Source organism: Pleurodeles waltl, chromosome 11 (assembly GCF_031143425.1).
Source record: "Pleurodeles waltl isolate 20211129_DDA chromosome 11, aPleWal1.hap1.20221129, whole genome shotgun sequence".
In the NCBI taxonomy this organism is placed as follows: Eukaryota; Metazoa; Chordata; class Amphibia; order Caudata; family Salamandridae; genus Pleurodeles; species Pleurodeles waltl.
In genome coordinates, this window is record NC_090450.1 from 27,198,569 (window position 1) to 27,224,165 (window position 25,597).

General features: G+C 45.6%; 1 protein-coding gene across 1 annotated transcript in view; it reads right to left on the reverse strand.

The window, feature by feature from the left end:
* LOC138265281 (solute carrier family 12 member 9-like) overlaps positions 1-25,597 on the reverse strand; it is a 452,520-nt gene that overhangs the window by 349,662 nt on the left and 77,261 nt on the right. Inside the window, exon 2 of the mRNA XM_069212880.1 lies at positions 7,920-8,054. Coding sequence (XP_069068981.1) covers positions 7,920-8,054 — 135 coding nt within the window. The remainder of the gene's footprint in view (positions 1-7,919; positions 8,055-25,597) is intronic.

Here is a 25,597-nt window from a genome sequence, read left to right on the forward strand (position 1 = left end):
CTCTGTTCAGAGCAACTGAAAATGTTATTACAAATGTTTTGCCAATTCAAGTCACATGAAGTCTAACAATAATGATTTATATATTAAGGATTGAAAGAGGGGAGGAGATAGAAGCAAGATAGAGAAAATAATATTTTTACACAGGCCCCATGGAAGTTGGGGGCTCTGAGCATTTGCCAACTTTGCCCTTGCTTTAAAACATCTCTGAAGTTCCATCCAACCATAACTTATGTTATGTGGTCTTATGCTGTGTTTCCAGGCACTTCATGTAGTAGACATCTGAGACTGATGTGGCCTGGTAGTATGGTGCATAGTAACGGATGTGGTATGATCGCATGGCATTGGGGGCAGTTGTAGGTTTGGGTCTACATTGCATATTGTTGTTGTGTTGAATAGGTGTGTTGGTGAAAGTCGTTTGGTTAACTGAGGCGTTCGGCTGAAGTGCGGCCGGGTGTGCTATCCCAGTGTTGCAGAGTGTGTATTCCTTCACCCTAAATAAATCAATAAATCTAGGATTTGTAAAGCATGGCAAATCACCCTTGAGAGTCTCAAGGCGCTGAAGTTTAGGCACAGGGAGATCAAGCGATTTGCCCAAAATCACGGGATGTTGAGCTGACGCAGGGACTCAAACCTGGTTCCTGCAGCTCAGAAGTTGGCAGCCCAGGCCAATATGCCATGCCCTCTCCCTACAATTAGTGCCTCTATATCTCGCTCCATCCATATGTCAGACATTCCAACTTCCACAGTCCCGATGTGTGTCACGAAATACTGGCTCCATTCACACAGTCTTCCAGTGAAGAGCCAGTTATACATGGTGAACCAGAATGCAAGCTGGAAAATACTGTGCACAGTGAGTTTCCAGATCCTTTTTTAGAGGCTTGGCCCTGCTGACATCCAGTCTGGGAGTGAAATCTCCTCAGTATATAGACATCAGTCTCAGAAGAATTTATATTTGGCGGGAGCTGGTAGAAGTCCCTCAGTTTAAGCTAACACTAAGGGCAGGACCTTCCAACTTTGTGACCACATTCACACGATTAAAGTTTTCAGAAGTTAGCAGGTCTGTCGTATGTGTACCAGAATCTCCCTGTCCACAGAGCCCTTGTACAACTCTGAGTGAGTTTCCCAGTTCCTTTGTGTAATCATCTCCATGTCCTCTCGCGTCAGCATTTCCGTATCCCAGTGGTGGTGTTTCCTTCTCCCAGTCGCTACGCCTCTCATCTCAATGCCTTTGCTTCCCTGTTCTAGTTCCCACTTTGTGGATCTTGTTGTCCCCAATGTCTCTGCCCAAGGTTAAAGTCAGTAACTCTCTGTCTCAGTGTCCAACGTATTCAGTCCCTATTGTCCATGTCTTCCTATCCAATGTCTATGTTTCTTTCTTCAGGTAGGTGAGTCAGTCTGCAGGTCTCTGTTCCAGCGTGTCAGTGCCTCCCTAGCACACGTCTTAAATGTCAGTCCTCCATGTTCCATTAGGAGTTTCATTGTCTTCCTGTGTCGCAGCCAAAATGTATGCTTTTCAAATTTCATTGTTTGCATTTCCCTTTCTTGATATGTGGGTCAGTGTCTCGCGAGTTCAAGTATTTTTGTTCTATTATGAATGTCAGTGTTTACCTATGTCAGTAGAGGTTGCATCTCCAAGTCTGAGTAACAATATCACCCTGTCTCTCCTCATCCGATCACACGTTATATCATGTTATTATCACACTTTTAGGGCCAGAAGTATCAAAGACCTGTTTTGGATTTCTTAAATAGCAAATTTTAAGAAATCGCTATTTGAGAAATGCAAAATGGGATGTAAGAAAATAGTGAATCCCTAATAGAGATTTCTTAAAATTTGCAATCGCTGATAGGGAATCGCTATTAGGGAATGGGGCTCCATTCATCCCTATGGGCTTGAAGGCCCATAGGTGCGCATGGTTTTACATTTCCTTATTTGCTAATTCCTGTTAGGAATTCGCAACTTAGGTAATGCAAATCCAAGGGTGCTGGGGGGCCTAAATCCCCCTTTTATGCACCCCCAAAGAAATTGTGCCCCTGGGGGCATGTGTGCGCTACATGGAACTTTTAAAAATGCATTTTTAAGGCATTTTTAAAAATTTCACATAGTTACCACCAAATTTGAATTTGAGGTAATTGTATTTCCTAAATGCCAGTTCACACTTAGGAAATGCATGATACCTGTGCATAGGTAACTGCAAATAGGTAATCCCTATTTGCGATTAACTATTTAGGGAATCGCTATTTTAGCAATTCCTTAAATTACACTACGAATGCCTTTCATAAATCCTGAAAGGCTATTTTGCATTCGCAAACAGTGAAATTTCGCGATTTGCACCATTTGTGAATGCAAAATTGTTTGATACATCTGACCCTTAGTCACACGGTGCACTTCAGGAGCATGCAGATGAGGCTGACCTGCACACCGGCAGTGTTCATGACAACACAAAGCCAAGAGTGATTTAGGAAGGGTGTCTGCACAGTTCTTGGGTCTACAGTCAGCCCAAGGGGTCTCTTAGGGCAGGGATTTGGTGTGCAGGGTTTATTAGCCACAGGCCAGGCCCTGCTACCGGAGCACAGTGTGCATGGTGTCGGGTAAGGACAATGAGCACATATCCAAGCCAGATAGGGTTCACAAAGTCTACTCACCTCAAGCAAAGTGTTATTTAGATTCTGCACCATTTTCACCCCAACGTACAGCTGGTTTAAAGACCAGGCACTGCAGAAACAGGATCTGCACTGTTCAACTCTTCCACATTGAAGGCTAGAGGCCTTTGTACAGCCTCTGCTCCCACAGCCTGCTGGGCACAGACAAAGATTGAGCCAGTGGAATATTGGATTCCGTGTCCTTGAATATCTTCAATGATTCCATCAATCGATTTGATGGTCATGCAATATGCGGGATGTCACCAGTAGTGTCACTGGTCACAATATTTAACCATGTGCTTTATAAATCGACTAGATTGGATTTGATTTGATTGGCAATTTCAGCTGTGATGTCACCAGTAGTGTCACCAAACACTTTGTGATTACAGCAGTAATGTCTCTTGTGAGCTCAAGACGAACGATGCTCTTGTGAAAAAAGAACTATAACTTCCCTTAAACTATTTTTCTTCAGTGAATTGTGCAATAGGAAGGGGTGTTCACAATAGGAAGCTCAAATATTGGCCCCTCTTCTACTCCCATGACATCAAGCCAGTATCAATTCCTGGGTAGGTACCTGTACCGTCTAAGCCAAAAGTTTGCCTTGAACCTGGACCAGGCTAAAGATTACATAAGTGGAATATTTTAGTCAGAATCTGGCACTAGACCTTGATTGTCCAGGTACACCAGGATTTCCAGTGATTTAATTAAAAGATGGCGGGTGCTTTCAGAACGGACTGCGGCCTCCATTGGTTAGAGCTCGAGCACCGGTAAATTCTCTCACTCTCTGATTGGCTTCACATCTAGTCAGTCTGCAGCTGATTGGAAAGAGGGGTCACTCTGCATATTTAGAGACAAAAGCTGGGAAGGATGTGTGTTGGTGTCTGCTAGTGCTTCTTCAGAGAGCAGAGGGTTTCACTTGGGTGGACCGTACAACCATGCGATAACGTAAAGACGCTTATGGGCCAGGGTAAATTAAAGCATTTTGGGGGCCCTGGGCCAGATATATTTCGGGGCCCCTGTTCGGAACAGCTCTGAATTTATGATTCAATTTCACCTGGCCCTCTTGTGGCAGGTAATGACAGAGCTCAGGCACACTTGTCCAAATTCTAATTGTGTTTACATTTAATATTCAGGGAAAGTGACGTGTGTTTTCAATATTGTAACATAACAGCAACTCACTAACATTACCGCAAATAATCTCTGTGACACCCTCCAATTTCTCTTATGGGGGGTCCTATTTTGATCTAAAAGAACCTTTTTAACGGATGTTTCATGAAACATCAAAACAACATTTCTCTCCAAAATGTCTGTAATAGACTCACACATCACTCACATTAAAAATAAATTAAGGAAAACAGTAATTAGAAACAATGTGTTTAAGAATTATTCAAGGTCAACAGGGCAAGACTTTAAGCAGACCAGAGTTATCTCTACCGGGGGACCCCCTGAAAGGCTGGGGCCCTAGGCCAGAGCCACTCTGGCCATGGCTTAAACGTCTCTGACACCTGCCACTTTGGAAATGGTGGACTGTTTAATTCCTGTCCCTGCTGCAGCTCAGATCAAGATGCTTTAACTCAAAGCCTCTGACCACCTCCCAGCTGTGTAGGATCAACATCCTTGTTCATGAGTTTAAAGGGATTCATCATTTTCTCCCCCCGAGGAGGCGTAACACATCAGAAAGGGATCACTAGAGGCAGCATCATCTGTCCTGCTCTGCGGTGAGGCAGAGACCATGGGAGGTGAAATCAGCTGCTGCATCTTCTCACAAGAGCTCAGCTGCCCATCAAACATCATCACCAGGATCCACCCAGCGCCCGCTTCTATCAGCCCCTGGGTCATCGGAGCTGAGGTGGCATTGACACTTTCAACCCACCCAAAACATTACCATCCTATCTCCACACAAGCACCAGCAATATCTGTTTCTACAGCCGATAGAGCAAAGCATTGAACACCCAATCACACTTCTAAGCCAGACAGTTCTGTGCACCAAACAACGCCAAAGACATTCAAATTACAACATCCAGAAAAGCAGCAGCGGTTTGACATTAATAGTCTAAAAATCTGGATAAAATGTAACCAGAGTTAATCGCCTGCGCAGCTAACCCTTCATTTGAAACCCATTTGCAGATGTTTTCGATATGGGTTCAAGCGTTTTTAAGCAATTTTCTAAAATGTTATTCCGGCACACCTGCGAGAAGAGAGTGCAACGCACTCTCCGTATTAGCATCACAAAGTGGTCCTAATGGATTCAGGCTGTTCTTGGCAGCCTCTCCTGGGGAAGGAGGGTGGGATGGGAAGAGGCTGCGGTGCTCGGTGGGCTCCAGGAGGTCTGCCCTGCAGTGCACAGGGGCTGGTGCTGACTGAACAGGGTGGGCACTGCACGGGCTATATGTTGGTTGAAGAACAGCAAACCTTCCTGCAGTGAGGTGCTGAAGCCTTTGGAGAGGTAATGGTACTCTCCTTCTGTTCAGAGGGGCTGCGGCTGGAAGAGTGTAGGGCATGGCCCTGCAGTGCACAGATGCTGAAGCTGGAAGTGTGTAGGACATGGTCCTGCAGTGCACGCATGCTGAAGCTGGAGGAGTGTAGGAAATGGTCCTGCAGTGCACCAGTGCTGCAGCTGGAAGAGTGTAGAACATTGTCCTGCAGTGCAGAGATGGTGCAGCTGTAAGAGTGTAGGACATGGCCCTGTGGTGCACAGATGCTGCAGCTGGAGGAGTGTAGGAAATGGTCCTGCAGTGTACCAGTGCGGCAGCTGGAAGAGTGTATGACATGGCCCTGCAGTGCACAAATGCTGAAGCCCGAAGTGTGTAGGACATGGTCCTGCAGTGTAGAGGTGCTGAAGCTGGAGGAGCCTAGGACAAGGTCCTGCAGTGCACTGGTGCTGCAGCTGATTGAATGTAGGCCATGGCCCTGCAGTGCAGAGGTGCTGCAGCTGGAGGAGCATAGGACATGGTCCTGCGGTGCACAGATGCTGCAGCTGGAGGAGTGTAGGAAATGGTCCTGAAGTGCACCAGTGCTGCAGCTGGAAAAGTGTATGACATGGCCCTGCAGTGCACAGATGCTGCAGCGGTAAGTGTGCAGGACATGGTCCTGCAGTTCAGAGGTGCTGCTGTGTACCGGTGCTGCAGCTGGAAGAGTGTAGGACATTGTCTTGCAGCGCAGAGATGCTGCAGCTGGAAGAGTGTAGGACATGGTCTTGTGGTGCACAAAAGCTGTGGCTGGAAGGGTGTAGGACATGGCTCTGTTGTGCACAGATGCTGCAGCTGGAAGTGTGTAGGACATGGTCCTGCAGTGCAGAGGTGCTGCAGCTGGAGGAGCATAGGACATGGTCCCGCAGTGCACAGATGCTGCAGCTGGAAGAGTGTAGACATGTCCCTGTGGTGCACTGGTGCTGTAGCTGGAGAAGTGTAGGACGTGGCCCTGCAGTGCACCAGTGTTGCAGCTGGAAGAGTGTATGACATGGCCCTGCAGTGCAGAGATGCTGCAGCTAGACGAGGGTAGGAAATGGCCCTGTGGTGCACAGGTGCTGCAGCTGGAAGAGCGTAGGACATGACCTTGAAGTGCACAGGTGCTGCAGCTGGAAGAGTGTAGGACATGGTCCTGTGGTGCACAGGTGCTGCAGCTGGAAGAATGTAGGACAATGTCCTGCAGTGCACAGGTGCTGCAGCTGGAGAAGTGTAGGACATTGTCCTCTGGCGCAGAGGTGCTGCAGCTTGAAGCCTATAGGGTGTAATCCTTCAGTGCACCAGTGTTGCAGCTGGAAGAGTGTAGGACATGGTCCTGCGGTGCACAGGCGCTGCAGCTGGAAGAGTGTAGGACATGGTCCTGTGGTGCACAGGTGCTGCAGCTGGAAGAGTGTAGGGTGTGGTCCTACAGGCCACAGGTGTTGCAGCTGGAGGTGTGTAGAACATGACCTAGCAGTGCACAGGTGCTACAACAGGAGGTGTGTGGGACATGGACCTGTGGTGCACCAGTGCGTCAGCTGGAGGAGCTGGGCATGGCCCTGTGGTGCAAGAATGGTGTCGCTGGAAGAGTACAAGGTGTGGCACTGTGGCGCACAGGTGGTACAGATGAAAGAGTGTGGGACATAGTGCGTGACCTTGAATTGCACAGGTCCTGCAGCTGGAGGAGCATAGGACATGACACTGCAGTGCACACATAATGCAGCTGGAGTGTAGGACATGGTCCTGTAGCACACAGGTGCAGCAGCTGGAGAAGTGTAGGACATGGCCCTGCAGTGCACAGGTGCTGCAGCTGGAAGAGTGTGGAATTTGGTCCTGTGGTGCACAGGTGCTGCAGCTGGACAAATATAGGACATGGTCCTGTGGTGCATAACTGCTGCAGCTGGAGGAGTGTGGAACATGGTCCTTTGGTACGTGCACAGACGCTGCAGCTGGACGAATGTAGGACATGATCCTGCAGTGCACAGGTGCTGCAACTGGAAATGTGTAGCCCTTTCTACTGTTGTGTGCATGTGCTGCATCTGGAGGGGTGTAATGCATGCCACAGCTGTGCTGCAGGAGGAAAAATGTAGAACATGGTCCTGTGGTGCACAGATGCTGCAGATGGACGAAAGTAAGATATGATCCCAAGGTGTACAGGTACTGCAGCATACAGGTACGAGCATAGGGCATGGTCCTGCAATGCACAGGTTCTGCATTTGAAGGAGTATGGGACATGGCCCTATGGTGCACAAGTGCTGCAGCTGGAAGAGTGTAGGACATGGTCCTGTGGTAGACAGATACTGCAGCTGGAAAAGTGTAGGGCATGGTTCTGTGGTTCACAGATGCTGCAGATGGAAGAGTGTAGGGCATGGTCCTGTGGTGCACAAATGCTGCAGCTGGACAATTGTAGCACTTGGTCCTGTGGTGTGCACAAGCTGCAGCTTGAAAAGTGTAGGACACGGTCCTGTGGTGCACAGGTGCTTCCTATTCAGGGATTTAAAACGGGAAATTAAATCTGTATATGAGAGGATAGATGGGGAGAGGTATTTTGTCAAATAAATATGTTGTCAGGGTCCAACCTAAGAAAAAGGAAATTAAATGCAAAAAGAAATAATATATGTCTTCAGACCCAATAGATGATGACAAAAGAAGTGCAAAAGAATGAAGTGCAAGCAGTAATCATGAAGTTTCTTATGGCTAAAAGCAGCAGCGGCAAGGCGCCCTCCCAAAATGGCTCGCAATCCTGCAATGCTCACGAGTTGTCCTTATTCTGAATGTTGTCTGGTCCATCATGTATGTCAGTGCATTGATAGTGCAGATGTCAACAAAGGATACAGTATGCTCCTCCAGCATCCAGGGCGCCATTGGTAGAGATGGCACAGACCGCCAGCACCGTCATGACGATGATGACGTATGCCACGATGAACATGCCCACAGTCTCGTACAAGCCTGCCTGGCCCACTGCAAAACCTACCAGAAGAAAGGGAAAAGAAACAAAGGATTAGGATCATCTCTAACTTCTCACCATCTTCCTCTTCATCATTGTGGCTGGATCATGGATATGGTGGACCTCAGGAACACATGGAATCCCATCTGTGATGTTAATATCAGGGGCAGCTCCTTCACAATAGGTAAGGAACATCGCCCCCCTAGCCAGGCCAGGAGCTGAAAGATAAAACAATATTTCTTTATCGTTTTATCTTTCAGCTGCTGGCTCAGTAGGTGCGGGCTGGGCCACGGGAGGGGGGCAGAAGGAGAGAGTGCACCTAAGTGCGCATGTGTGTTTGGCCGGCCGTATTAGGCTGGACAAACACACATGCGCACTTAGGTTTCTCCAGCCAGACTGTGTTGAACAGCTGGGCTGGAGAAACTGCAGCGCCCCACAGGGTTGTGTCTGAGCGGCAGTTCAAGCTGCTCAGATCAATCCCGACACTGCTCTCATGCTAGGTTTAGCATGAAAGCAGCGCCAGGACAGCTGTGGAGCCTGTGCTGGTGTACCAGGGAATGCTGGGACACCAGAAGAGGATCAAGGCGGTAGGAGGCGGCGACGGTGGCAGAAGGAGGTATTTTTTTTACTTATTATTTCTTATCCCCTCCCCCATTGAATCCCCCCACCCTTGCCCCTCCCCTTGAGGAGTGCGGTGCCGCCGCTGGATGTTATAAGGGATAATGACCAGCACAGATGTAATGGAACATACTTTTAAAGACATTCAGTACCCTTAGGTATCACTGTGATGTTTAACCCATAGATTCCTTCACCTAAAAAAATTATATTAAGACTATAGCATACAACTGCAAAACTTGGTTCGTTGGTTACACTCTCTTTCTCCGACTCTGATGCCCAACTCAGCACCATCAAACACTGCCTCAATGCAAAAGCATGAGTCATCATGCAAGAAGACACATTTAAAAAAAGAAGACATCCAAAATAAAGAACTGACAAAAGAATTTAAGGAAATCTGGCCTTTAAAACATTCCTGAATATTTCCAAGCACAGTTCCACTAATTGTATGATGTGGTTTAAAATACCAGTCTAACAAGGAGGGCTGCTGTTCAAACAAGTGTCATAGCATGTTTGGGGATAAGCGATTGATGGTGGATTTAGCATTATGTTTACATTTTCGTAGGTAGATGTTTTTCAGCACTGTTCTTTTTTGTTTTAAGTTTTTTTCTTTGTAACCTAAATTTCTGAAACCAATTCCCTAACTCAGAGTTTTTTCTGATGGGCCACAGTAATGCACTGAAACATGCAGCTGTTTGTGTATCGTGTACAAGTGCTCATGATGGGCACAGAAGATATTTAGGCACCATTCTGCGTGTTGGTAATCACCCACTGAAAATATTTCACCTTTGCTGAGAATGCTGGTACCCTACATTTAAAAGTATTGCCCCCGTGCTGAAAGGGCTGGTAGTCACCCATTAAAAGTACTGCACTCATGCTGAGAAGTGTTGGTACCCTCCCATTAAATGTATTGCACTCCTCCCGAGAAGTGGAAGTTATCTCCCATTAAAAGTATTGCACTGCCACTGAGAAGTATTGGTGCTCTCCCATGAACAGTATTTCACCTCTGCTGAGAAATACTGGTTCCCTCCCATTAAAAGTATTGCACCCCTGCTGAGAAGTGCTGATATTCTCCAATAAAAAGTATTGCACGTGTGCTGAGATGTGCTAGTACTCTCCCGTTAAAAGTATTGCAGCCCTGCGGAAAAGTGCTGGTAGTCTCCCATTAAAAGTATTGCACGCATGCTAAGATGTGCTGGCACTCTCCCATTAAATGTATTGCAACCCTGTCTGAGATGTCCAGCCAAACACACATGCGGTCTGAGGGGGGAGTGCTGCGCACTCCCCCTCAGTGCACGTCACAGCCTGTGGCCCCGCCCCTTTTACCAAAAAAACAATAATAAGCACAGTTTATTACCATTTTGTGGTAAAAGGTTTGCAGCTGCTGCTGCTGGTGGGGGAGAAGAGGGGGACGACGCTCCTCCACCATAGCAGAGGAGCCGAGCATGGACTAAAGGTTCCCAGTGGAATTATGGGGATAGAGGTTAGGGTCTGATGAAAATGCTTCCTTTTCTCTAGTACCATAGAAAACAAACAGGCGTGCGCAAAATTCATGTAATTTGCTTTTGCATAATTAAGAAAAATTATGCAAAAATTCATTCAAATGCAAAAACGTTATATTTCAGTATGAAATGCGCCCTCGCATTAATTTGTGGTGCAAAGATGTATTTACACGAAAGCACAGCAAACAACCGCCTCTGGTGTTCAGTTGTTCCCATGCATTCTCAGTAAAGATTGAATGCAGAATTATACCAAGTGGCATAGGGCTGTAATTTTGGGATTTTCACTCAACAAGCATAACGCTAAATTCCCAAAATGATGCCAGTGTAAATTTTCCCCACTTAAAAAAAAAAAAAAAAAAAAAACTTACAATTTAATCATGTGCAGGTATGGCTCCTCCGCTAGGGCACAGGAGCGTCGCCCCCTCCTCCTCCCCGCCAGCAACAGCACCTGCAAACCTTTTAATACAAAACTATAATAAACTATGCTCATTATAGTTTTGTATTAAAAGGGGCAGGGCCACGGATTCTGACGAGCACTGAGAGGAAGTGCTAAGCACTCGCCTCAGAGCGCATGTATGTTTGGCCGGCCGTCTCAGGCCAGCCAGACATACATGCGCATTAGGCTCTCTCCAGCCCTGCACTGTGTACTGGGCGGAAGAGAGCAGGCACAGGCTCCCAGCCTGCCTTGAAGCACCCTGGCTGGGCGTTCCCAGCCAATCATAACGCTGCTCTGAGCAGCATCAGGATTGGATGCAGGGCAGGCTAGGAGCATGTTCCTGCAGTCGAGGACTAGCTTGGAATTAAGGTAAGTTTTTTAAAAAATTGTATTTAATTTTATTTCTCCCCCTGCCATGTGCTGCCCCGCCCCGCTCCGCCTCTTTTCCCTCCCACAAGCCACCACTGATCACATGTGACTATTGTGATGAACATCTTGAAACAAGCTGACACCAGTCGTGGAAACCTCTCAGAGTTGACATACACAAACACTTTTGAAGTAGCTGAACTAAAACGTTAAACTATAAAGGCTTGAGGCGGTACCCCCGGGGGACACAACAGTTTCACTTGCGATGACACGGACACAAAGACACAGAAAGCTACTTACAAGGCCCTGTTGGTTAAAGATGGTGCAAGAAAACCATAACCGATTATGACACCCTGACCACTTCCACCAGGCGCGACAACAGGATGGAGTGGTTAGAAGTGTGGAAAACACCGACAGACCACGTAAAACCAGCAGCACTCGTGACCTCCTTACAGATATTCCCGATTCATCCTGTAACTCGAGTTACCGTCCGGGATTACAAAAAAGGTGGTAGTTCGGCACCAAAAAGGATTTATGTGAATGCATTCTCAGTGATATGACGTATCACACTGTATCTCAATTAAAAAAAGGCCGATAATTTTGAAGAAAGGCAGAAACTTGTGTGGAAAACCTAATTTCTGCAATTATTTGCTATTTTTAAGGGTCTACGTAAAAAGGAAAAAACATTTATTGCTTCTAGTTATTTAAAAACCTAACAGGTTACCAGACATTTAAAAAAAAAAGTAAAAAACAGAGTCAATGATATCCCTTTTAACCAACTTTCAATTCACTGCACCTGGAAAGTGCTTATTAAATATACCTTTTCCATTCAATGGTAGAATCATTATATGTAAAATGTATTTTCAAATAAAGCACTATTCTGCCCACTCAATGCATTGACATTGTTCAGTCCAAAAGAGTGCATTGCAATGCATTTTAAAATAGTAAAGTTTGGCGAAATATCTGCATTAAAACATAAGATTTAACAAATGGCGCCTTTAGTGCGTTTACACCTTTGGAAAACCTTTAATACTAAGGACGTAAATCACTAACAAGCAAATCCTGACCTCAGTGGGGGCTACACGGTGAGTAACATGCATGCTGTGTGCGGTTATGGTCATAAAGTGCCTTGTAGAATATCCACGGGCCTGCAACGCTACCACCCAGAAGTACCAAAAACCAGGAGTATAGGGCTTGAGAGTGCATGGTTACTGCCCGCCAGGCTGGAGGGAAAGAGTGTAAACCAACATACAAAAGTGCACTGCGGAATATAATTGGGCTCAAAGACCAAGTGGACTCCAACCAGCTTCATAAAGGACGTTTTTTTTAAAGTGCCTAGAGTGCTTGCGTGATAATGCAGCAATGCTGCACCCATTGGCGTAAAGCAAAATTACAGCTCCCTGCAGGATCAACATTTCTGGAACAACTACCACAGAATAGGGAGACCCACAACATATGTAATGATGTCCTCAATGGTGTGATGTCACTCCAATCATAAGTGGGCAGGAAGTTACGTCATCCTTTAACCCCCGAAGATGTCACAGGAAGTGACATCAATTGATCCCTATGACAAAAAGGCATATTTCAGTCTTTAGGTGTCTGGCACAAGGTAGACTGCATCATGTTTTTATGGGTGTCATCGAGTTGTTGATTTGAATGAACCATTTATGTAGCACAGAATACAAAAGGAAATGTTTCCTTGCACAGACTATGAGATGTTGGGCACAATTCAGGAAGGCACTATTCAACCGAGGAGGAACCAGGGTGAGCGAATAACACAACCAAAGAGGGGAAATTCATGTAATTGATTCCTAATCACAAAATGTAATTTGGCACTCCTAAATTGATTTATTCACAATCAAAATTCCACCAGTACGACAGAATGTTTTATGTGTGAGCAAAATGCTGATGTGGTTGTGGCGGGGGAGTTCCAGGGAAACATTACTTCCCAAATTAAGTCAAAAGCTTGATAATTGAGAAAATATTTCGCGAAGGAAACATTTTTAAAGTGTAAATGCTTTGAACTATCAGGTTCCCTTAAACGGAAGTGTAGTCCGACGGTTTTTCTTAATCGAGAATTAAATACGCGTCTCAGGATAACTGTGAAGCCGTGATTGGTGAAGCATCTTCCTGGAATTCACAGAAAACTGCAGGAAGGTCGTGAAACTTGAAATCAACCCCTGAAGTAAAGAAAAACTGAACTGCCATGGACCACAGTGTGTCCAGCAGGCTATGGACGGATAAAGTTACCAGATTACTACTCCCTGTCGTCGACCCCCACCCCCCCCCCCCTCCCCCCCCCGAGGTATAATCCAGGCTATGTCTAGCAATTTTAGCCTATGAAATTTGATGACTATTTATTCGGGGATTTGCAAGCAAACTAAGATTCTAAGCTCTGATTGTTGTCTTGGGGATTTCACTCATTTGTAGTGTGATATGCATGCAGTTCCTGTGTATGTTTTTTTTAAAAAGAATTTGCTCTTCGGCCTCTGTTGATTTGCAAGTTTGTACACTTGCCCTCGCAGTCAGCATCACTATGAACATTCGCTAAGTAGTAACTCGTTATCTGACCGCTAGATGTCACATTCTTCCCACGTTTGCAATAAACACTTTCTGGCCAAGTCCCAGTGGTAGGTCTCCAGGCTATTTTGGGTAGGTTACGAAGGTCCAAGCATTAAATAAAAATGCTTCCAGATTCTGTATTTATCCTATCACAACATTTTTTAACCTCTTAGCTGCTGGGCCTCCCCCCCCCCCCCTGTTCCCACCCCCCAGTGCTGAGCCCTTTTTTGGCTATTTGGGGTAGTTCACGCTTAAGCCCTCATAACTTTTTGTCCACATAAGCTATCCACGCCAAATTTGCGTCCTTTTTTTCTAACATCCTGGGGATTCTAATGGTACCCAGAGTTTGTGGTTTCCCCTGGAGGAGACCAAGAAATTAGCCAAAATACAGTGAACATTTCGTTTTTTTCCAAAAAATGGGAAAAAAGGGCTGCCGATGAAGGCTTGTGATTTTTTCCCTGAAAATGGCATCAACAAAGGGTTTCTGGTGCTAAAATCACCATCTTCCCAACTTTCAGGAATGGGCAGACTTGAATCAGAAAACCACATTTTTCAACACAATTTTGGCATTTTACTGGGACATACCCCATTTTTACTATTTTTGGTGCTTTCAGCCTCCTTCCAGTTAGTGACAGGAATGGGTGTGAAACCAATGCTGGATCCCGGAAAGCTAAACATTTCTGAAAAGTAGACACAATTCTGAATTCAGCAAGGGGTCATTTGTGTAGATCCTACAAGGTTTTCATACAGAAAATAACAGCTGAAATAAAAAAAATATTGAAAGTGAGCTGAAAAAAACTGCCATTTTGCTCCACGTTTTACTTTGTAACTTTTTCCTGCAATGTCAGATTTTTTTAAAGCAATATACCGTTACATCTGCTGGACTCTTCTGGTTGCGAGGATATATAGGGCTTGTAGGTTCATCAAGATCCCTAGGTACCAAGAGCCAATAAATGAGGTGCACCTTGCAATGGGTTTTCATTCTATACCGGGTATACAGCAATTCATTTGCTGAAATATAAAGAGTGAAAAATAGGTATCAAGAAAACCTTTGTATTTCCAAAATGGGCATAAGATAAGGTGTTGAGAAGCAGAGGTTATTTGCACATCTCTGAATTCCGGGGTGCCCATACTAGCATGTGAATTACAGGCCATTTCTCAAATACACGTCGTTTTTACACACTGTCTTACATTTGGAAGGAAAAAATGTAGAGAAAGACAAGGGGCAATAACACTTGTTTTGCTATTCTGTGTTCCCCCAAGTTTCCCGATAAAAATGGTACCTAACTTGTGTGGGTAGGCCTAATGCTCACGACAGGAAACACAACATGGACACATCACATTTTTACATTGAAATCTGACGTGTTTTTTGCAAAGTGCCTAGCTGTAGATTTTGGCCTCTAGCTCAGCCGGCACATAGGGAAGCCTACCAAACCTGTGCATTTTTGAAAACTAGACACCTAGGGGAATCCAGGATGGGGTGACTTGTGGGGCTCTCACCAGGTTCTGTTACCCAGAATCCTTTGCAAACCTCAAAATTTGGCCCAAAAAACACTTCTTCCTCACATTTCGGTGACAGAAAGTTCTGGAATCTGAGAAGAGCCACAAATTCCCTTACACCCAGCGTTCCCCCAAGGCTCCCGATAAAAATAGTACCTCACTTGTGTGGGGAGGCCTAGCGCCCACGAAAGGAAATGGCCCAAAACACAACGTGGACACATCACATTTTTTCACAGAAAACAGAGGTGTTTTTTACAAAGTGCCTACATGTGGATTATGGCCTCTAGCTCAGCCGGCACCTAGGGAAACCTAGCAAACCAGCGCATTTTTAAAAACTAGACACCTAGGGGAATCCATGATGAGGTGACTTGTGGGGCTCTGACCAAGTTCGGTTACCCAGAATCCTTTGCAAACCTCAACATTTGGCCAAAAAAACACCTTTCCCTCTCATTTCGGTGACAGAAAGTTCTGGAATCTGAGAGGAGCCACAAATTTCCTTCCACCCAGCACTCCCCCAAGTCTCCCGATAAGAATGGTACCTCACTTGTGTGGGTAGGCCTGGTGCCCGCAGCAGGAATAGATCACACAACGATCAATGTTGGTCCTTACATGAGGCAGCTGTTGACCCTGGGGTGATCCATTCCTGACGCAGGCACTAGGTATAGGCACTCAAGTGGGTAGTGTTTTTATCAGGACAGGTGAGGAATCACTTGGTGGTAGGAATTTTGTGGATCCCAGCATATTCCTGTAGTTTGTGTGACAGAAATGCGAGAAAACTAGAGTTTTTATTCAACATTTCAGCTTTGCAGGGTATTCTGGGTAAGAAAACTTTGGGGAATCCACACAAGTCACACCTCTGTGGACTCCCCGGATGTCTAGTTTCCAGAAATGTTTGGGTTTAGTATGTTTCTCTATATGGCCACCGAACCCAGGACCAAAAACACAGGTGCCTGCCTTACAAAACCAGTTTGTTTTGTGATAGATAATTTTGATGTCTCCACAATACGATTTGGGCGGTGGAATTTGGGGCTGAACTAAATTTGGGAGCTCCCAAGAGAGCACTCTCTTTCTCTGCTTGCCGCCGCATTCACCTGCTCTCTGGGTTGAACAAACCCACTATTACCCCGTTGCACAGACTGTGCTTGCGAAGGGACAGCAGGACTGTCCTCATCACCTCCCTCATAATTTACTGGAAGAGGAGTTATCGAATGGGACTCCTCCGACTGAAAAATCACTCCCAGAGTTTGCGCCATTGTCCTATCCCTCAGATGCTGTCTCAGTATCTGATGTCTCAGTCTCTGATCCTATGTCAGAGCTGTCCTCTATAACCCGAGTGACGGCAGCAGTCATCCATCAAGATGCCATTTCTGCTATTGGCTAAACTGTATCTCTAAAACAGTAGCCTACGTAGACAGTCACAAAATCAATGGTGTGTGTGAGATACGGGCAACAGTAGAGGCCACCTTACCTGCGCTTCTTCCCTCAATCAGCACGGTCTTTCAAGACACTCAAAAAACACCTTGTCACATACCATTCGTCACAGTCTTTAGCACCTCCTGCGCCCAGTCCAACAATCATTATTGGTGCTCCCACTCCTTCCTCCTCGGATTCCCTCATTACCACCCAGCAAAGGTGCCCTTCATCTCTCCATAGCCGCACCCCACCCCGCACATACATTTCATTTGTATTATAGCACAGGTAATGGCTGACTTTACTAATGTACTCAGCTATTGACATAAAATACATATTTGTTCTTTGCAGTAGGCATGTAAACCTTCTGCGCTTCTTTATGGCACTAAAACTGCCAGTAGACAAAAGTCTGATCCTTTTGTAGCAGAAACATAATCACAATACTTACTTGACTTTTTTATTGCTGCCTAAAAGCTACAGTTGAAATGCTTCAGTTGAAGTATGTGCATTGCTTTGAAGACGCAAGCTGCAAGACAACTGGTGGCAAATATACATATATATATATATATATATATATATATAGATATATATAGAGATCACTTTTATATGTGGGTCTGGTTTTCCTGGGGGCCGATCGCAGCCCCCAGGGAAACCACACATGTATTGACAAAAGTGATCTATCTATCTATCTATCTATATATATATATATATCTATCTCCATATAGATATATCTATCTACATAGATATCTATAGATATATATATATATATATATATATATCCATGTAGATAGATATATCTATATACATATAGATCTATATTTTTTTTAGTAGTTGTATGGTTTCCTTGGGGGCCAAAATGGCCCCCAGGGAAACCCTACAACTACTAAAAAAAATATTGCCCCCACAGGGGGTCGCCCTGCCACGGGCAACCCCCTGTCCATTTCTTTTTTCTTTTTAATTATTTTAATTTTTTTAATAAAATTTAGCCCCTGGGGGACACCTACCTTTTTAAAAAAAAAATATGCCCCCCGAAGGGGTGGTGGCCCGTTTTCCGAGGGGGCCGACCCCCCCAAGTGAAATCCCTGGTGTCTAGTGGTGTTTCCTGGCCCCCGATCGCAGCTGTGCTGCAATCGGGGGCCAGGAAACACTTTCAGGAAGGCCTCGTAAGAAAGGGGAGAGTCTCCCCTTTCTTACGAGGCGTTCCCGAACGTGGGGAAGGCCATTTGGGGCCGTTTTCCCCATTGGAGCAGGAAGCGGCCTTATGGCCGCTTCCTGCTCCAATGGGGAAATCAACAAGGTGACGTCAGCGCACCTGGCGGCGCGCTGATGTCACAAAGGGGGGGCGGGGGGAGACACGGAAAAGCTTCTGTGTCTCCCGGGGATAAAAAAACAAAATAAATAAATCTTCGGGTGCGACGCACCCGAGGATTTATTAACACCCTCCCTGGTGTCGGCCACTGGTCGTGACCCGCACCAGGGAGGTAGTGTGGGCGTCGGCCAGTGGCCGACACCCGTATTTAAAGGGTTAAAGACAGAAGTCAAACGTCAGTATTGGATTCTGACGAAGTTCTGCTAATTTTTTAACATGGGGATTGATGTTTACAAACTCTTCTCACTTTGCAGTCAGAGAAGGAAAGTAAGGCGAATTATGTGAGAGGAAAGGCTGTAGGATGTCATTTTTGTAACACACAAGAAAATGTAAATACCTATAAATACAATATACACATTCAGCAATTAGAAAAGCAAAAATGAAGCACATTTTTTGTAATTCCGAAGTGTGACGGGAACAAAGATTTTACTAGTATCAAAACAAATCAAGGCATTTTACTTTGTCATTCGCAAATGATACATTTTCACTGAAATCCGATTTCCACACATTGTTAGTTGTGTGCACAATGATTTCATCAGTAACACTTTATGCCTGTACACTTTATGCACTTAATGCTCATTTCATTGAAAGATGTGCTCTATCTAAACGACAGTGTGCTACACAATACTTTTGTTACAATAAAATATCGCCCACCTCCTTCCACTAAAGATAGGTGGGTTGCAAAAGTTTGTCGTTGTGAAAATTGGATTGTGGTCCTAAAAAGTTTGGAAAGCACTGGTCCGGACGATGTCGCTGGTGGAATCCAGGCCCAGGAGAGCGGAAGACTGTTATAAAATGGAGTTTCATTTGGATTGTTTCCTCCTAAAGTGGGAGCTCTACAGAGTTCTTCTGTTCTACTTTCTCTTTACCTAAAATTACAGCTTCACACAGTTCCTCTTCCTGTTCTGCATTCTCTCCACATAACATGACACCTTCTCAGGGTTCCCCTTTCGTTTTTATTTAATTGATAGCTTTATTCAAGGTCTGTATAATAGAGGATTGTACACTGTTGGAGGAAATACTCTGTAGCCTTCAAATATATTTGTGAACAAACCATTAATAGACTCATTGTTCATTTTAGCACCTCCTTATCTCTTATATTCCAAAAAACACTGGGGTGGTCATTCCGACCTCGGCGGTCTTTTTTCCAGACCGCCGAGGCCGGGGGAGACAGAATACCGCCATTGCCGGCGGTATTCATGCCTCCCTCTTCCAACATTTCCGCTGGCCCAGCGGAAATGGCATATCAACATTGCCGCCGGCTCGTAATGGAGCCGGCGGCAATGTTGATGTGCAGCGGGTGCAGTAGCACCCGTCGCGCATTTCACTGCCCGAAATTCGGGCAGTGAAATGCGCGACGGGGCTACGCCTGGGGGCCCCTGCACTGCCCATGCCAAGTGCATGGGCAGTGCAGGGGGCCCCAGGGGCCCCGTGCGTCCCCTTACCGCCAACCTTTCCATGGCGGTGTCTACCGCCACGGACACGCTGGCGGTCGGGGACTTATAATCCCCAGGGCAGCGGTGCTTGCACTGCTGCCCTGGGGATTATGACTGCCAGGCGGAAACCTGGCGGTTAAGTGGAGGGGCCGGCGGTATGGCCGTGGCTTTTGCGCCACGGTCATAATAGCTGGCGGGACACCGCCAGCCTGTTGGCGGTGTTCCCACCAGCAAACCGCCGGCCGCCAGGGTCGGAATGACCCCCTGGGTGTCTCCCCAAAGAAGCCTGCTGAGGCCCTGCAGACTGCAACACACATGAATATTCTCCTTTATTTGTGAATGTGCTATTGTATTAAAAGCATTTACAGATGTGTTTAGGGACAACCGTTTCTGACTGGCACCTGCTCATGCAGTGGAAACTGAAGCCCATGAAGAGCACTGAATGGAAATTAGCCCTTCTAGATGGTCCCTCTGGGTCTTTTGCTTTTACGGAAATTGATTTATGTGCACATTTTTCTGCTCTGCCAGTGGAGTTGGCAGAAGTTTGGCCACTCCACATTAGACTTGTAACACGGAGTTCCGGCCAAATTCCACTAACAACCACACAGAGTTTTTTCTCACGCACGGCTCGCTAACGGTAGGTTGGCGAGCAAAATTTTTACCCCCAGCGTGATTTTGGTTTGCAGCACAGGCAAACTTCAATTGCTAAAAATCAGAGAGACGTGCCTATTTTAAGCCGTTCATGGAACTACGTGGAATATTGTTGAGTTTTCATGCAACTCTGCGGAATTCCATGAAATAAATCTCAGCAAGTTCTGCCCACCCCTAATTTTGACTCTGTGCCCTGAAGACTGATGAACATCTCCCTGTGCTTGTGTTTTACCCCCTAAACATGTTAAAAATTAGTTAATTCCAATTGGTATATCTGACATACGAGTAAGGCCACAGTAAAATGGCAAACTAAGTGCATCAGTAGCATAAAAATAAGTTGCAACATATAGGCTTCAGTATATTTTATACCATCATGAGCTTCTTAACCAGCCTGCTTTCAGGACTGCCACTGATATCCTGATTGTTGCCAAAAACTATAACCAGCACATATCAAAATAAAACTTTTTGACATGTGAGAAAGCCTACGGTTTTCATAAGTTAAGTCACCAATAAGTAGAGCCTAAAACCTTCAAAAAGCCCAGGTTCATAATTAATGATGTGCAAAATTCAAGTAATTGCTTTCACAGAATCACGTAAATAAGAATCTGTCATTTGGCACTATATATTGTAGTGCAAAATACGCAATTACATAAATTCTAAGATGCAAGAATGCAGTTAGTGCAAAAAAGAGAGCAAAAAATAAAAGCACATTGAACAACAGCCACTTGCATTCTATTGTTCCCGTGCATGAGTCGTAAAGTCTTACTTCAAATGGAGCATTCACTAAATTTTTTTACCATGAATGGCAGTTTTGCAAAAATGACATAGTACCATCATTTCTGGAATTTCATATAACAAGTGTAACACGAAATTAATTAAATTACATGAATTATATAGGTGAAATTTAAATATCGCCCATAATGTATACAAGTGAGAAAATGACACATACTGTGATTGGCATGTCCCTTACGTGACAGGAATACAATGGTTTATTTGCTGCATAGACAACAGTAGCCTTTGTCTATTGCAATAACCTGCTTAAGAATAAAAGTAATATTGCCAGTATAGTGGCTTTGGAAGGTTTAGAGCACTGGTTCCCAACCTGTGGTCCGGGGACCAATGGGGGTCCGCGAAGCCTCCACAGAGGGTCTGCGACTGCTTAGAAAATAAAAAAATTGTAACAGATTAGGTCACTAGCTTTCAGTAATTACTCAGTGGGGGGGGGGGGGCCCCGGATTCCAATAATGATTCAGTGGGGGTCCCCGGATTCCAGTATTGATAAAGTGGGGGTCCACAGAAGTCAAAAGCTTGGGAACCACTGTTTAGTGCACTAATTGGTGCTCTACTTTATACATATCAAAAGTCAAGATCATTGTGACACTGAGTTTGTGGTCGAGTTAAATTTAATAGAAGATTTATAACTCTGGCGGAAGCCTGGACAGTCATTAAAGTAGCTATATTAGGCAACCCTCTCGCAATACACTTAATTAACTCTCTTACTTCTGCTGATTGATATGAAAGCCACAATGGGAATGACAAAGGAACCTGGCATGATAGCACATACCTGCCAGGAAGTCAGAAGGTTAATTAAAGACCATCCACATTCATCTTAGAATGTGAGGAGATGAGAAGGACACAAACAACAGATCAACATCTCAAAGGACTGGCAGGAACTCCCAGAGTACCACACTACGCATCATGGTAGCCTACACCCATCCAACTTGTTGCCTGTCACTACAGGAGGAGACATGGACTCAGAACCTGACTGGCTGGCATTCCAGGATATGTGTTTCACTCCCTCTGGTTGGGGACCAGCAGGTCCACTCAGAGGGCCTAGGGCTCCTTCTATCTTGAAAGTTTCCATAAATGTGTCATCTTGGATTTATTTTTAGCAATGTGAATGCATAAGCAGGCTGACTTAATTTTGGGATTTTTTTGGGTTCAGGATTAGGATCCCGCTCAACAAACACTGGCTAGTGCACACTACAAGAAAGACTTCCCAATACCAGCACACCTTCAAGGCAAGAACATAACAGGCCTTGAAGAAGAACATAAGAGGATACCTCTGACATCTGGGTCTGCTTGTGGAGAAGACTTAGGTCTGGTCTGTTTGCTTCTCCCCATAAAGAACAAAGAAGGGCATATTGATTAAAGAACCAGAGGACCAGGGAGAACTGCATTCTACGCTGGGACACAGAATAAAGAGAGTGGCTGAGCCTCACTCCCACTGATATCAGTGCCCTCGAATCTGGGAAGCTATAAGTAGCAATTTGAGGACTTTCAAGGGGAGAAGATGGAAAATATATAGTAACCCGAGAAATATGGGAGCATTTTTTAATTACCTGCCAGACTTTGCCTGTGCTCTCCCAGCCTGTCTGGCAGTGAAGTTAGCTAGCAACTCTTACCTGTGTGGTGCTTTTGGTAATGCACAAAGACTATGGGTGGCTTGGACACACCCTTGTTCCTTGTGATGGTTTAAGATGTTGTCTGTGACAAACATATTTCCTGATTCACTCATCCAGTTTGCATGATGATGGTATTGTTTTAATCATATTTCTCTTCCTTTTACTAAACTGGATGGGGAAATGTAATGACTGGCTTCTTGACTTTAATATTTTGATGCTGCTTGAATACATTACCTCTGAGGAAAAGTCTTCTAGTTAGCTATCAGATATGATGTTGATTTTTTTTTCTTTTTACCAACAAACAAGTTACTTACCTCCGGTAATGCATTAGCTGGTAGAGACAATATTTGGCTGCAGATTTCTTACCTTTGAATTTTCCAGGCGTCAGACTGGATCTGGAAACTTTTTGCATGAGGGTGGCTTTGTTCGGTTCCACGCCGCATCATTGGCGTGATTGGCGCCAGAAGTGATGTTGCAGTCACCTATATAGGCACTACCCAGGTACACAAACATCAGGTACTTTTCATGACTTTACAAGCCATAATCGCAGAGCTGTGAAGTGACGAATGTGTGTCCAAACTGGGGCCCTAAAAGGAGCATCCCTAACCCTAGAAATATGACCACAAAGCGGGAAGGCATGGATGGGTTTGTAAGGAATCTGCAGCTAGATATTGTCTCTGCCAGATAATGCGTTACCAAAGGTAAGCAACCTGTTCATCTGATAGAGATCCCTTACCTTTGAATAGATAGCCAAGCCATACTATTCTGGTGGTGGGCTATAGACAATTTTAACTAGACTAGGAAGCCCTGCTTGACCGAACGGGTGGAATGCCTGTCTCTGCAGACCTGACTGTCCAGGCAGTAGTGTTTTGCAAACGTGTGCAGGGATGCCCATATTGCTGCCTGACAGATGTCTAGGACTGGGACTCCACGAGCCAACGCCATGGTCCCAGATTTTCCTCTGGTAGAATGGACCCAAAAGCCCTTGGGAGGCTGCGTTTTTAGCCACAGCATAGCAAATCTCCACACAGAGAATGACCCGGCATTAAATGTTTAGTTTCTGAACTGCTCGACCTTTTTTAGCTCCCACATACCCCCCAAAGAGTTGGTCATCCACCCAGAACTCTTTTGTGCAGTTAAGGTAGAACAACAACGCTCATTTTGTGTCCAGACAATGGAGGAGCTCCTCTTCTTTAGAGTGATGTGGAGGAGTGTAAAAGGTGGATGGTGTGACGGATTGTCCCAAACGGAATGGGGTCACCACTTTTTGAAAGAGGCCCTGGTGCGAAGCACGACTTTGTCCGGGAATACAGTCAGATAGGGAGGTTTGGATGATAAAGCCTGCAACTCACTGACCCTCCATTAATGTTATTGCCACTAAGAAGGCTCTCTTGATGGTAAGCAGCCAAAGGGGACAATTGTGTATCAGCTCAAAAGGAGCACAAATGACGTAAATGAGAACCAATTTCAGGTCCCTCTGAAGCATAATAAAGGGCAAAGGAAGAAACATATGTGCAAGCCCTTTAAAAATCTATTTAAAATAGGGGACTTAAATAAAGATGGTTGAACAGGCAGCATCAGTAAGGCGGACAGAGCAGAGAGATAACCCTTAATAGTACCCAGAGCAGAGCCCCGCTCGGCAAGGGTGAGAACGAAGAGAAGAATATCAGAAAGAGAGGCAGAAAGACTGTCAATAGACTTTTCTGTACAATATTTCAAAACAATTTGCTAACGACAGGCGTATACTGTTTTGGTGGATGGATGCCTGGCTGCCAAGATAACGTGACAGACTACGGGAAGAAGGTCAAATGCTATGAACTGTCACCACTCTATCGACACACAAGGAGATGGGAGAGTAGACAGGTTCGGGTGGAGGACCCTACCCTGCCGCTGCGGCAGCCTGATCAGAGGATCGATGCTCATTTTCAAAAGCTCGGGATACCAGACTCCCCGTGCCCATTCCGGAGCTACAAGGATTACTTGGGCCCGGCTGTTCCTGATCTCAAGAACTCTGGGCAGAAGTGGTATGGGCGGCAAGGCGTACAGGAGGCCTGAGCTTCACTCTAGATGAAAAGCTCCTCTGATGAATAGCCGCCTAAGAAACGTCAATGAGAAGTACGGCTGACATTGCAAGCTCTCTTAGGAGGTGATCAGATCTAACCAAGGCTATCCCCACTGTTGGAAGAGTCCTTGCACCACTTCCGAGTGGAGACAACATTTATGATCCTCAACGCATCGATGGCTCAGTTAGTCTGCCTTTGAGTAAGAGAACTTGGCAAGTGGTTAACCAACAGGGTTATGTCCTCTGTTCCAGCCATGTCCAGAGACTCAGGGCCTCTTGACAAAGGGTCCATGACCCCACCCTGCCCTGCTTGTCGCAGTACCACATGGCGGTGGTGTCATCCGTGAAAACCTGCACTAACTTTCCCTTAACAAAGGGGCAAAATGCTTTCCATGCCAACCAAATCGCCCCAAGCTACAGTAGGTTGATGTGGAGTCTAGACTCTGCCGGAGACCAGACTCCTCTGATCTCCACACCTCCAAGATGGCTGCTCCCTCCCGGGAGTGCTGCTCAGGAGGATAAGCCCAAAACTGCACTATGTCTAGTCAGCCCCAGTGAAAAGGAGCACCTGAGAAGGAGTCAGGTGTGACTTCAGCATGTTTATAGTGAACCCCAGTGAATTCAGGTCTGCTGTAGTCTGGAGGTGGTAGACAACAGTCTGGGGTGAGTCCACCTTCAACAGCCAGTTATCGAGGTAGGGGAAGACAAACTTCTAACCTGCACAGATGAGCTGCGACCACCACCATCACCTGGCTGGACACCCAAAAGTCACTGGTAAGGTCAAAGAGAAGCACAGTGAACTGAAAGTGCCTGCAGCCTACCTTGAACTGTAGGTAACGCCTATTGGCAGGCAACATGATGATGTGAAAATACGCATCCTGCAAGACCAACGATACCAGCCAGTCTCCTTGGTCTAGGGCAGAGAGTCAAGGTGAGCATCTTGAATTTCTCCTTTTTGAGAAAGAGAGTGACGGTCTGAAGGTCTAGAATAGGATGAAGACCCGTTTCTTTTTGGGTATCAGAAAGTAGTGGAAATAACAACCACTGCCTATTTCCAATATTGAGACCCTTTTCTATAGCTCCCTTGGCCAGGAAAGCTGTAACTTCCTCTGAGAGCATCTAAAGTTGATCCACTGCCGGCTGTTCTTGAATGGATGGTATAGGAGGAGGGAAAGATTGAAAGGGCAGGGAGTTGCCCCCGAATGATCTGCAAGACCTATTTGTCCGATGTTATGACGACCACTGTGGAAGA